Source organism: Myotis brandtii, unplaced genomic scaffold (genome assembly GCF_000412655.1).
Source record: "Myotis brandtii unplaced genomic scaffold, ASM41265v1 scaffold1167, whole genome shotgun sequence".
NCBI classification, from domain to species: domain Eukaryota; kingdom Metazoa; phylum Chordata; class Mammalia; order Chiroptera; family Vespertilionidae; genus Myotis; species Myotis brandtii.
In genome coordinates, this window is record NW_005354039.1 from 1,693,114 (window position 1) to 1,706,823 (window position 13,710).

Below are 13,710 nucleotides of genomic sequence, written 5' to 3' on the forward strand. Positions count from 1 at the left end.
AGCCTCAGTTTTTCTATAAGAAATGTGAAGGGATAGAAATATCCGCTGCACAGAGCTGCCGTGAGGACTAAAGGAGATACTGTATGTAAAGCATGAGCTATGCATATAAAGTTGCTTAACACATGGCCTGGTGCAAAGGGAAACCTCAGTAGGTGTTCATTAGCATTTCATAGGGGCGGGCAACGAAATAAGGCAGAACTGTGGTTGTGTTTGTCTGGATGAAGCAACTCTCAGAAGAGGAAGAAATGGGAGCACAGGGCCAAGAAGTCTTGTAAAAAATGATTCCTTTTAATCATAAGTAAGATCCTGTCCCGACTGTTTTGTCTCTTTGAGATCTCTCCAGGAAATGAAAGCGATGGGCCCATCAAATTACAAGGCACAGGACCACTGAGTTTCTCTCCTTCTTCCCTGGTCTCCATCAAAGCCCTAGAGTACCACAGGAACCGCTACCCTGCTGGTAAATGTGACAGTACAAAGCCCTGAGGGCGGATACAGACTCCTGCTCTTTAGAACGCCACACTAGTGCTCAGACTAATTTGCTGTGATGAAGGAACAAGCCTTTGCAGAGAGCAATCAGCACACAACTCAGCCTTCTGTGCATGAGCCCTGTTGTCAGAGCCAACCAGACCACACTTCTCATTCTCGCTTTGCAGCTGCTGTAAACCATAGAGAATTACAAGTTTGGGTTTAGATTTTAAATAACTCAAATGACATATTCCATGAGCTCTGGGGCTGCTAAATGAAACCAAAAATTTGTCAAGAAATGAGTAATTTTCCAATTTTAAGAGAATTCACTCTTTTTTCCTCCCTTCTTTTTTTTGTTTGTCCCCGCCCCCCCTTTCTGAATTCATTATTTTATGCTATGAGAGCTGACGTTAAGTCCACACAGGAAGGAAAAATTCTTCACATAGAAAGTGAATTCCTACTAATTAAACCACATGGGATTCCCAACACCTCCAAAACCACAAGGGCCACAGGACAGTCAAGTTGTCTAATTCACTGCTGGGAAGGCAGAACCTGGCTTTAGTCAGTCGTCTATCCATATCCGTGTCTGTCTGTACAAATCCCTTTCTGAGGCCCTGGCTGGACACTTCAAATTATCAAAGAAGGAACTCTGAAATTTAAGACTAATCTGTTTCCTTTCCCTGGAGGAGAAAGCATTCAGTTAGGAGAGTTCCAGGCCCTGGACCGGTAGCTCAGCTGGTTAGAGCATCACCCCTATACCATGGTTGTGGGTTCGATCCCCAGTCAGGGCACACACAAGAAGCAACCAATGAATGCAGAAATAAGTGTAACAACAAAACCGATGCTTCTATTTCTCCCTCTTTTTCTCCCTTTCTCTCTCTCTCAAATCAATAAATTAAAAAATAAAAGAAACGAAAGTTCCACAATTTCTGCATTTCTTATTTCATAAATATTTTACTCCAGCCCAAATCTTAATTTGTCCTTAAAGAGATGGTCTGGAGGCTTCAGCTGGTAGGGCTGTGAACACAGCACTATGCACACCTGGTTTAATATTGCTGGGACTCCCCGCTTGGTTTCACCATGTTCGTATCTCATATTGAGATAGTTATGTATAGGTTTCTTTCTCCATAAGCATCTGTGATATTCAATTTTCATTTTTTTCCAAGGCCCTCCACAAAGAGGGAGCTTGAAAAACATTTTGAATAAATTCTGATCAGATGAGAAGCTTAATAAAATGTTCTTCAGACACCTTGGGAACATTTTCTACTTTCTGTAAACAAAGCAAAAAAACCCTTATGTGTGTGTGTGTGTGCTTGTAATAAAGTCTCAAAAATATACCCCACACTATTAAACAGTGGATATTTCTCGACAGAGGGATTTAGAGTAATTGAGAAGGAAGAGATAAGTTCTTTTAAAATATTTTATTCTGTTTGAGCTTTAACAGCATGTATTTCTCTCTCTCTCTCTCTCTCAGACAAATTATCTGGAGTGTGAAGATGATTTATAACTAAATCAGAGAGTATTTTCTAAAACCCTTAATATTTTTAAATTGCGATATAATTAACATACAATTCACCATTTTAAGATGATTTACAATTTAGTGGTTTTTAGTATATTCACAAGGTTGTACCACCATCACCACTATCTAATTCCAGAACATTTTTCACCCCAGAAGAAACCCCATATCCATTAGCTGTCACTTCCTGATCTCCTTCCCCCAATCCCTGGCAACTACTTATCTATCTTTATGGATTTGCCTATTCTGGACATTTCATATAAATGGAATCATATATGTGGCCTTTTATGTCTGGCTTCTTTCACTTAACACAGTGTTTTTCAAGGTTTATCCATGTTGAACTACATGTCAGGCTGAATAATATTCCATTGTATGGATATACCACATTTTGTTTATCCATTTGTCCATTAAAAGACATCTGTGTTGTTTCTACCTTTTGGTTACTGTGAATAGCACTGCTATAAACATTCATGTACAAGTATTCGTATGAACATATGAAAATTTTAAAGTCTCTTGGGTATACACTTAGGAGTGGAAGCATGTATTATATTCTAAGTAAAAAAACAACAACACATTTTTCAGATCACTTTGTCTTTTCTGGCAGAGTTATTAGCCCTTTATATTAAGCATCAGTACATGAGCACCATGCAACACACTAAAAGAGTGACTACTTTAGAGTCTTTTTTTAAAAAAATCTTTACTGTTTAAAGTATTACATAGGTCCTCCTTTTCCCCGCATTAACCTCTTCTAGTCTGTTCTACTTCTTCTGAATCTTAATAAACCATCACTAATATCAAGACTCAGCAATGGGAGAGACTACACAGGTGCACTCAAAAGAGACAAGAAAACAGAAAGCAGTTTAAAACACAGGCTAGCTTAAACTTGAAAATGCTCCTAGCTTTTGATCCTATAATTCGCTTGTACCATAAGAGAATAATCTGAAATGTGAACAGACTTGTCCACAAAAATGTTCATTGTGGCCTTATTTATAAAAGTGAAAAGCACCTAAGGGATAATTAGGGAAATTATGGACCATCTATACAGCAAAATATTGCATAGTGATTGAGAAAACACTTAAGATATAACACGAGGAAAAGTAGGATATAAAATTATACTTCCATATCCCATATAAAAATTAACTTAAAATGGATTGAGATCTAAATGAAAGGAGCTAAAACTAAAAAACTCTTAGAAGGAAGCATAAATAAATGTTTATGACCTTGGATTCCTAGAAGAAAACATAGGCAGTAAACTCTCTGACATCAGAGAAAATAGTAAGGAGCTTCTTCAAAAAAATAAAAAATAGAACTACCATATGACCCAGCAATTCCACTTATGGGTATCTATCCAAAGAAAATAAAACACTATTTCAAAAAGATATATGCATCCTTATGTTCACTGCAGGATTATACACAACTAGAAGGCCTGGTGCACGAAATTAATGCACTGGGGGCGGTGGGTCCCCTCAGCCCAGCCTGTGCCCTCTTGCAGTCCAGGACTCCTCGCTCCTTACTGCTTGGCTTGCTGCTTCTTAGTGCTGCCGTGGAGGCGGGAGAGGTTCCTGCCACCACCGCTGTGCTCGCCAGCCGTGAGCCCAGCTTCTGGCTGAGCAGCGCTCCCCCTGTGGGAGTGCACTGACCACCAGGGGGCAGCTCCTGCATTGAGTGTCTGCCTCCTGGTGGTCAGTGTGCATCATAGTGACCCGTCGTTCTGGTCGTTCTGCCATAACGGTCGCTTAGGCTTTTATTATATAGATAGTAAAGATAAGGAAGCAACTTAAGTACTCAATAACAGATAAATGGATAAAGAAGATGTAGTACATATATACAATGAAATATTCCCCAGCCATAAAAAGAGAATGAAATCTTGCCACTTGTAGCAACATGGATAGACTTAGAGGGTATTATGCTACATGAAATAAGTCAGACAGAGAAGGACAAATACCATATGATCTTCCTTACATGTGGAATCTAAATAACAAAACAAATCAAAGCAGGAACAGATGCATAGAAAGAACAAGCTGATGGTTGTCAGAGGAAAAGGAAGCGGAGAGGAGGGTGAAAAAGGGAAAGGAGAATAAGAGGTACAAACTTCCAGTTGTAAAATCAACAAGTTATGTGGAATGTAATGTATAGTATAGGGAATATAGATAATAATATAATAATAACCTTGTATGGTATCAGGTGGCTACTAGACTTATTGTGATCACTTTATATTTTAATTAAAAAATGTTTATAACTTTGGATATGACACCAAAACTCAAATAACAAAAAGGAAAAATAAGGCCGTAGCTAGTTTGGCTCAGTGAATAGAGCATTGACCTACAGAATGAAGGGTCCCGGGTTCGATTCCGGTCAAGGGCACATGCTTGGGTTGCGGGCTCGATCCCCAGTGGGGGGTGTGCAGGAGGCAGCCAATCAATGTTTCTCTCTCATCATTGATGTTTCTAACCCTATCTCCCTTCCTCTCTGAAATCAATAAAAAAAATGTATTTTTCTCTAAAGAAAAATAGGTAATTTGGACCATCAAAATTGAAAACTTTTGTACATCAAACAACACTACCAAAAAAAAAAACAACAACCCACAGAATGGGAGAAAATATTTGCAAATCATATACCAGATACATGACGAAATATATGAAGAATACATAAAATATATCTAGAATATACTAAAAAACTCCTAAAACTCAATAATAAAAAAACAAACAATTTAAAAATGGGCAAAAATCTTAAACAGACATTTCTCTATAAAATATATACAAATGGCCAATAAGCACATGAAAAAAATGTTCAACATCATTAGTTATTAAGAAATACAAATCAAAACCACATTGAGATATTACTTTACACCATGAGGATAACTGTAATTAAAAAACAAACAAAACAGCAAACAGCAAATACTGGCGAGGATGTGGAAAAATCAAAACTCTCCTACATTGGTGGTGGGAATGCAAAATGGTGCAGCTGCTGTGGAAAACAATTTGGCAGTTCCTCAAAAGTTAAACATAGAGTTACCATGTAACCCAGCAATTCCACTCTCAGATATATTTCCAAGAGAACTGAAAACATATGTTCACACAAGAGCTAGTATACAAATCACAAATGTTCATAGCATTATAATAGCCAACAAGTAGAAACAACTCAAATGTCCATTAGCTGGCAAATGGCTAAACAAAATGTATATCCATATAATGGAATGTTATTCAGCCATAAAAAAGACTGAAGCACTGATATGTGCTACACAATGGATGAACCTTAAAAATACTATGCTAAGTGGAGGAAGCCAGGCACAGAGACCACAATTATGACTCCATTTATATGAAATGTCCAGAATAGACAAACCCATAAAGATGGAAAATAGATTAGTAGTTGGCTGGGGTTGGGGGGAAGGAGGAAATTAAAAGTGATTGCTTGGGGTGGAGTGTGTTCTTTTGGGGGCAATGAAAATGTCCTGGAATTGGAGTTGGAATTGTGGCACAATATTGTGAATATGCTAAAAAAAAAAAAAAAAAAAAAAAAAGGAATTGTATACTTTTAATGGTGAGATTTATATGAAATTTTGTTATCTGAATTATATTCAATCCTATACAATAATCCTATATAATAAAGAGGCAATATGCAAATTGACCATCACTCCAATACACAAGATGGCCGGCAGGGGAGGGCAGTTGGGAGGGACCCAGGCCTGCAGGGGAGGGCAGTTGAGGGGGGACCCAGGCCTGCAGGGGAGGACAGTTGGGGGGACCAGGCTTGCAGGAGGGCAATTGAGGGGGATTAGCCCAGCAGGGAGGGCTGTTGGGGGTGACCAGGACGGCAGGGGAGGGCAGTTAGAGGCAACCAGGCTGGCAAGGGAGGGCAGTTAGGGGTGACTGGGCCAGCAGGGGATGGCAGTTGGGGGCGACCAGGCGTGCAAGGGAGGGCAGTTAAGGGCAATCGGGCTGGCAGGGGAGGGCAGTTAGGGGCGACCTGTGGAGAGCAGCTACAGTATTTGGATAGGTTCAAGCCTCGGACTAATGAGAGGGCACAGTCCTCTCATGGCCACATGCAAGTGCCAGCTTGGAGGGCAGAGCCCTCCCAGCACAATTATAGCCAACAGCTATAGTTGTAAGCTTGAACCTATGGTCCAAACACGTGGCCCCACGTGTCTGAGTGATGTGGGCTTGATAGAGTTCAGGTGCATGTGATTGAGTAGGATCAAAACCCACGAGAATGTTATAAACATCTTGACCATGCCCTTACTTTGTCTCATGGAATCTGGCTATAAAATAAAGACATGGCTTGTGGGCGCTGGCACTGTCTCTCCATCTGGGATCAGCGTCCCACCCAGACCCAGCTTTCATTCTCTTGTCTATCTTTTCTCCATCCTTCACCACCCCTTCTCAGGATCATTGAACCTGGCTGAGCTGGCATGGCACACAAGGTGCCCTGGGGCTGAGTATGCCATGGCCGTGCCGGCTCGCCAAGTGACCAGGCTGGCAAGGGAGGAAAGGTAGGGGTGACCAGGCCAGCAGGGGAAGGCAGTTGGGGGCAACCAGGCCTGCAGGGGAGGACAGTTAGGGGCGACCAGGCCTGCAGGGGAGGGCAGTTAGGGGTGACCAAGCCTGCAGGGGAGGGCAGTTAGGGGCAATCGGGCCGGCAGAGGAGCAGTTAGGTGTCGATCAGGCTGGCAGGCAGAAGTGGTTAGGGGCAATCAGGCAGGCAGGCAGGCGAGCAGTAGGGTGCAGGCTGGGCTGAGGGACACACGGGAAGTCCGACCAGGATTGGGCCTAAACGGGCAGTCGGACATCTCTCGAGGGGTCCCAGATTGGAGAGGGTGCAGGCTGGGCTGAGGGACACACACATACCCTGTGCACAAATTTTGTGCATCGGGCCTCTAGTTTTAGAAATAAAATAAGCAGAGAAAAAATGTATTTAAAAAGTGCAATTTCAATTGTGTAAAATGTATAGAATGACCACACCCAAACTCTCATCTGGTTGATGGGAAAAGAAATGACATGTTGTCTGCCTTTTCATTCTTGCCTATCATTTCCAAATGTTCTCTCTTGACCAGGTGGTACTTTCTTCTCAGAAACAAACAGAAGTTAACTCCCCACTAGGATGGAATTCGCATGAAGAAAGGTATTCCTTCAGCAGCAAATGAAGCATTTATAAATGTTTTGAAACACTAAAGGGAGCTCCCTGGATAAGGGAACGCTATTTCCTTGCTCTTAGGCAGAACTGCTGAGCCCCTGCCCCCTCCTCCTCTCACACATGCTCCCTAATGCAGGTGTTCGGTTGTTGGAAGACTGAGCTGGAGGCTAAGTCACTCTGGGTGGGTTTTTATAAGTAGTGAACCTTTTGCAAATACTCTTATGCTCAAACAGCATGATCAAAAATTACACCTACAGCTTCTATATTTATAATGTAATTTTTAAAACTGGGCAAATATAAATGTATATTAAAATGACCCCTATAAGCCAAAGGACAATTCTATTTAGAAAGGCAACTTATGCAATAGCCAAGGAAAGGAGAAATGCAGCTGCATTAAGTGGGAAAATTTTTAATTTAAATTTTTTTTTTTCCAAATTCAGTGTGCCAATTATAACAACCCAATCTACTCTGCTTTTATGGAGGCTAAATATAATGTTTATCTTGAATCTAATCATCAAGTCCCTAATTATCATCAAGTCCCTAATAATCATCAAGTCACTAGTTAATTCACACCTAGACATTTGCTTTTAATTTCAAGGCTATTACAGACTATTCTGTATCCCTCCTCAAGGGTCAGGAGTTGAGGCAATTAGCAAAAAAACAGTGGCAGCTCCCTTCTTCCAGTAACAGTGACAGCACAGGACATTATACTAGTAAACTTGTTAGGGCTAGAACAACAAAAACAAAACAAGCCCTGTCCTTAAGGTTTTTTCAGTCTGCATTTCCATCAGATGTCAAAGTCACATCTGTCCAAAAAGAGCAAAAGATGCATTATCATACTCATCTTAGAAGGCGCTCCTCTGTGGCAGATCTTTCCAGGTGAGCTCCTCACCCCTCAAACTCATCCTCATTGTTTCACTGTCAATCAATCAAGGATGGAGCGGGGTGGGCTTGGGAGCATCTCTGGTCAACTGGCTCCTTGGCTGACTTCTTACCTCCTCCATAACTTTCCAAGGAATTCACTAACATTCTATGAAATTTGGCATATTAAAGGGTATCAAGATATACTCTGGTTCATTTTGTAGTTTATTCTGATACCCTGAAATAAAATGATGGCCACAAAAGATTTTTCATACAAAAATCAATGAACAAAAACCCCCACACATATATCCCGGGAGCAAGGCAGCATGGGGAGGAGGTAGAGAGACAAGGAATGGCAGGTCTTCAAGTGGGGTGCCCAACAGCTAGACTAGGAGTCAGGCCACTTGGAACCCCTGGCTCAGCCCAGGCTGGGCTCCTTCCAGCACTGTCTGTTGGGAGCATGGTCAGTGGCTCTGACTAATCCACCAGGGTCTCTGCTACAGGTGAAGGTGTCCCCCTTCTTGGCCCATGGCAAGGTGATGGCAGGACCAAGCTCAAAGTGAACATTACCTACAGCAAGAAGCACTACCTTCACATCTTCCCACGGCAGGCTGCGGTGAACTGATTTTCCAAGACCTGGCCTGCCTTGCTGAAGAGCCCATAGGAGTTCTGTTGCCTTTCTAGAAACTAATATTTAAGGGAAAATCCTTGTAGGCTATGGAGCAGTCATTGTCAGGCCCTGGAATGCAGAATAACAACTAGAACAGAGATGATCAAGGGGAAGAGTTTGACTTAAAGAAGTTGAAGGATTTGGAGAAGTCTGGGGAGAAGCTAACCAACTGAGGGGTGAATAAAGAGCTCATAGTTGAGCAGGATTTTCTGGCCAAGGATTTGTAACCTGAAACTCTCTGCAAACTTGATAGGAGGGAAAACAACTGAACAACTGGAGGGGAATTTGCAAATCTATTATGCCAGAAAATTTCAAAAACAGAAGACCAAAAAGGAAGAGATGGGTGAAAAAGATTCCAGTGCTCCTAGCTGATCCGGCCCCCCGCCACAGAGCACAGCATTTGCCAGGACACAGAAGGCTGCAGTTCGGGACCTTGGCCCTGGCAGAGTGGGTGAATGTGGAGAGAGGCCCTCTCCCCCCTCCATAGGTTAGCAGTCAGCCAACTGCCACTTCCATCCCTATACTGGTTTTCTACAAAAAGCATTGTCTTCACAAACTTGCATACAGCTCCTGCCAGCTTTTCATGGTCTCTGTGTGTTTACTCTGTTCTGTATCCTCACCTTGTTTAGAGGGGCTTTCTCTGCCCACGTTACGCTGGCTCTTTTGACCTTTGGAACGTTTCCTAGCACAAGCGAGGCCTGAAATGTCCTGGGACCACCCCAAGCTTACAGGCTATCCTGGTCATCTGATACAACAGGGCCATTTGTTCCTCTGTAATCCTGTAGCTCCCTAAATGTAAAAGCAAAATCACTAGAAAGTAAAGTCTAGCCAAAGAAGGGGAAGAATAGCTGCTGGTTCCTCTGAAATCCTGTAGCTCCCTAAATGTGAAAGTAAAGTCTAGCCAAAGAAGGGGAAGAATAGCTGAAAACAGGTATCTGGCTCTAATGTCTTTCAAGCATCCTTTGTTGGGACCTATTTCCTATTCAGTTATCGAAATTACCTTATGCTCTACCAACCCCATCCAGTTGGAACCTGGGAACTCAGGGGACACTCCCAGCTGGGACCTGTGCCCAATGATTAAACTTCTTTGCCCCCAAACAGATCTCCGTAGGGGTGAGCCCAGAGCTGCAGGAGTCTCTGCTTAAAACCAGGCCAGAAGCATGGCTTGGGTAGGGCGGAGAGGAGAGCAAACATGAGGACATCAAGGTGGTGTAGAAGTCAACCACCTACTTCTCAGGAGAGAGACAGGTTTCTTTCAATGTCATTGCTGTTACCCATTTCCTTCTGTGACTTGCATTTTCTTTAAGGGCATTTTCACTTGTTTTGTGGCCTATTTTTTTCCATGATACTACAATTGCCTGGGGCGGGGCGGGCTATAAGGAGTCAATGGAAGAAAAAAGGGGACATATGTAATACTTTCAACAATAAAGATTTTTTAAAAAAATAAATAAACAAAAAGAAATCAATTTTGAACGTGAGTTAACAATCAGAGAAGTGTTTATATATGTGTATATTACATACATATTTCTATTTTTAAGTACGGAAAGAGTGCTTTATGGTTCAGTTGTATCTTATTTTAATAAAGTCATAAGTGATAAATAAACAAAAAGAAATCCATTTTGAACGTAAGTTAACAATCAGAGAAGTGTGTATATATATGTGTATATTACATAAATATTTCTATTTTTAAGTACGGAAAGAGTGCTTTGTGGTTCAGTTGTATCTTATTTTAATAAAGTCATAAGTGGCACTGAATAGGTAGAGTCTTATGGTCTTGCCTTAAAACAGAGCTGCTGCCTCCACTCTTTAAGCCCAGTGCCTTGAGGGACTAACTCCTCATGCACCTACTCTGAGGCAGGTCTTGGGGGTTGGGGGGAACAGAGGGGATCCCATTGAAGTCCCAGAATTTTAGGACTGGAAGGGTGGGGCTACAGAAGATAGTAGAGGGGTAAACAAGTGAATGGGATTCCAGGCCCAATCTCTGCTCTTACTCTCCTTCTTCAATTACAGTAGCTCAGTTTTTCTGTATTTATATATACCGTAAGCTATGTGGCCTCAGGTAAGTTTCAAATGAGTGTAGCACCTACCTCCTATAGTTGATGAAGTAAAGTGAGTGACTTTAGGAAAATACACCTAGAACAGTGTGGGACACACAGTGGATGTTCAAAATAAGTTAGCTATTATTCTGTATGGATTCCACACTAGAGTTTGTTAGAGAAAAAAGTTTGGAAGTCTGTTTTGGACCATTTCCCTCATTAAAAAAAAACTGAAAAATAACTTTGTTAAAGTATGTAAATGCAAAAAATATGTTTTAAAAATATGTAAATCCATTTGTATAAGAAAAATTCAAGCAAAATACCAGAGTAGAACGAAAAAAAATTCTTTGCTTCTCCACCTACTCTCACTCCAGCTTCCTTCCCCAGAGACATCCACTGTTATCATTTCCAGACCTTTTCCTTACACCCTTACATACATAAACATGTTTTTTGCTTTTTACATAAATGGCATTATACCATATGCATTGGCCTGCAAACTTACATTTTTCACTTAGCCATAACTGAGAAGTGTCTTTTTTTCCTGTGATAGCACATCTAGATCTACCTCCCATTCTACCACTTTTTAACTGCTGTACGCTACTCCACAGGACGGGTAGGGCAGAGAGGAGAGCCATTCTTTATTTAACCATTCTTTAAGGATAAACATTACAAAAATCTCTATTTTTTTTTAATATATATTTTATTGATTTTCCACAGAGAGGAAGGAAGAGAGATAGTTAGAAACATCGATGAGAGAGAAACATCGATCAGCTGCCTCCTGCACATCTCCTACTGGGGATGTGCCCGCAACCCAGGTACATGCCCTTGACCGGAATCGAACCTGGGACCTTTCAGTCCGCAGGCCGACGCTCTATCCACTGAGCCAAACCGGTTTCGGCAAAAATCTCTATTTTATTTTTGTTGGTTTGTTGTTTTTTTTGCTTTTAAGGCTGCAGTTCACCTTTTTCTTGGTATGGATTTTTCTTTATAGACTTCACAGCTAGATGTGAAATTGTTACCTCATAGTGCATGCACATTTTTCTTTTTTTTTTTTTTTAGAGGAAGGAGAGGGAGAGAGAGAGAGAGAGAAACATCAATGATGAAAGAGAATCATTGATCGGCTGCCTCCTGCACACCCCAACCTGGGGATTAAGCCCACAACCCAGGCATATGCCCTGACTAGGACTCGAACCATGATCTCCTGGTTCATAGGTCAACACTCAACCACTGAGCCACTCCAGCTGGGCATGCACATTTAAGTTTTTTGATACATAATGAAAATTTGCTCTCTAAAAAGGCGGTATCAATTTGTATACTAGTACTAAAACCCTTTCTTGTTATTCTTATAATATTTTTTGCCAACCTGAAGTATGGAAATTAATATCTTGTATTTTTTTCACATATTAGCCAACTGTATTTCTTCAATGAATTTCTGCTTGACTCTACTCCTTTTTCTTGGGTTATCTTTTTCATATCAACTTGTAAGAATTCTTTATGTATGCTGGATATTAATCATTTGTCTTATATAGCTTAAACTGTTTTTTCCCTAGTTTGTGGTATGTCCCTTAATTATGTTTGTGGTCTCTTTTTCCACACAGTCCTTTTCTTTATGGCTTCTGGGTTTTATGTCTTGTTTAGTCCCCCTAGTACACCGTTATTAAAGGAGAGTCTATTCTTTTCAGTTAACTGAGAAGGCAGTACACTGAGTTACAGCAAAGTCAAAACTGGACCACAAGTCTCTCTTGGTTGCTGATCCAAGGATTTTCCTACCCAATCACATTGCTTCTCTGTTGTTACCAGCAGTTTCGTGTGTGTGTTTTTTTTAAATCCAGTTTTAAAGGAAACTCAAGAGCAATAACTCTCTCAACTTTGATTTCTTCCTCCCTCCCTCCTCATTCCTGTCTGCCTGCACAAGGTCTGTGTGCTCTTTGCATGACTAGGAAGTAGAGATGAGTCAGCCATGATTCCTGCACTCAGGGAGCTCAAGTCTCTGTGTGTGTAATGCTGTAAACAGAAACTACCATAAAACATAATAATTTTGTTTCCCCATGGATGGGAAATCTGAAGAAAGTATATTATGTGTTAGCAGGGAACCTGGGTTTCCAAAAAAGAGGTTTTCAGAGAGACACTTTGGGCCTGGTCTTTGCTTACATGGAGAGTAAGTGATTGAACCGCCACAGTCCAGCTTTCCAGGGGGGAAAGCCCTCTGGCCTGTGTCCTTTGTGTTTCATCTTTTGGAATCTCTCTGACATGCAAGTCTGTACACGTGGCTTTGAAGTTTATAGAGACACTTGACCTGGTTTGCTCACCAGAGACATTAAGAAGCCAAACCTTGTAGTAAAAACATATCCTAATTATAATAAAATTCAATAGTTAATAAAGTAATAAGGTATTTGTGACTAATTAAGTGAGGTCTCTGTGACTCACAAAATTGTGTCTGTAAAATGGGGCCCATGCTTAGATAAAATGATAGGCCATTCTAAAAACATGGACTACTGTATAAGGGACAAACGAGTCACCATACCATGAAAGACTGGAATAAAGCCCAGCCACCCAACCCATGGGTTTCATGCTCCAACCTTCCTCAGGGAGTTCTTACCAGGGCACCATCTGTCAGAGTGCAGCCAGAGAAGCGTTTTGCAAGAAATCCCTCAAAGTTAGTTGTTCTCTGAATAGCAAAAAGAAGCAATTTCACTTCAATTTCCTTAGCTCTGGTCCGCATAATCTTGGCAAGTTCTGTCCTTCAAAATAGAGATAAGAATATTGTCAAACAAATGGATCATTCAAGATAAGACAAAGTAAATGCTTTTTTTATATTTTTTTAATTTTTAAAAAACTTATTGATTTGGGAGAGAGAGAGAGAGAGAGAGACAGACATTGATTTGTTTTTCAACTTATTTATACATTCACTGGTTGCTTCCTGTATGTGCCCTGACTGGGGATAGAACATGTAACCTTGGAGTATGAAGACAATCCCCTAACCAACTGAGCTATCCATCCAGGGCACAAAGTAAATGATATATATATATATA

The 13,710-nt window shown here is 41.1% G+C and overlaps 1 protein-coding gene across 1 annotated transcript in view; it reads right to left on the minus strand.

The window, feature by feature from the left end:
* The window catches only part of VPS53 (vacuolar protein sorting 53 homolog (S. cerevisiae)), a 140,091-nt gene that overhangs the window by 66,208 nt on the left and 60,173 nt on the right, over positions 1-13,710 (minus strand). Inside the window, exon 12 of the mRNA XM_005858327.2 lies at positions 13,278-13,419. Within this exon, the coding sequence (XP_005858389.1) occupies positions 13,278-13,419 (142 nt within the window). The remainder of the gene's footprint in view (positions 1-13,277; positions 13,420-13,710) is intronic.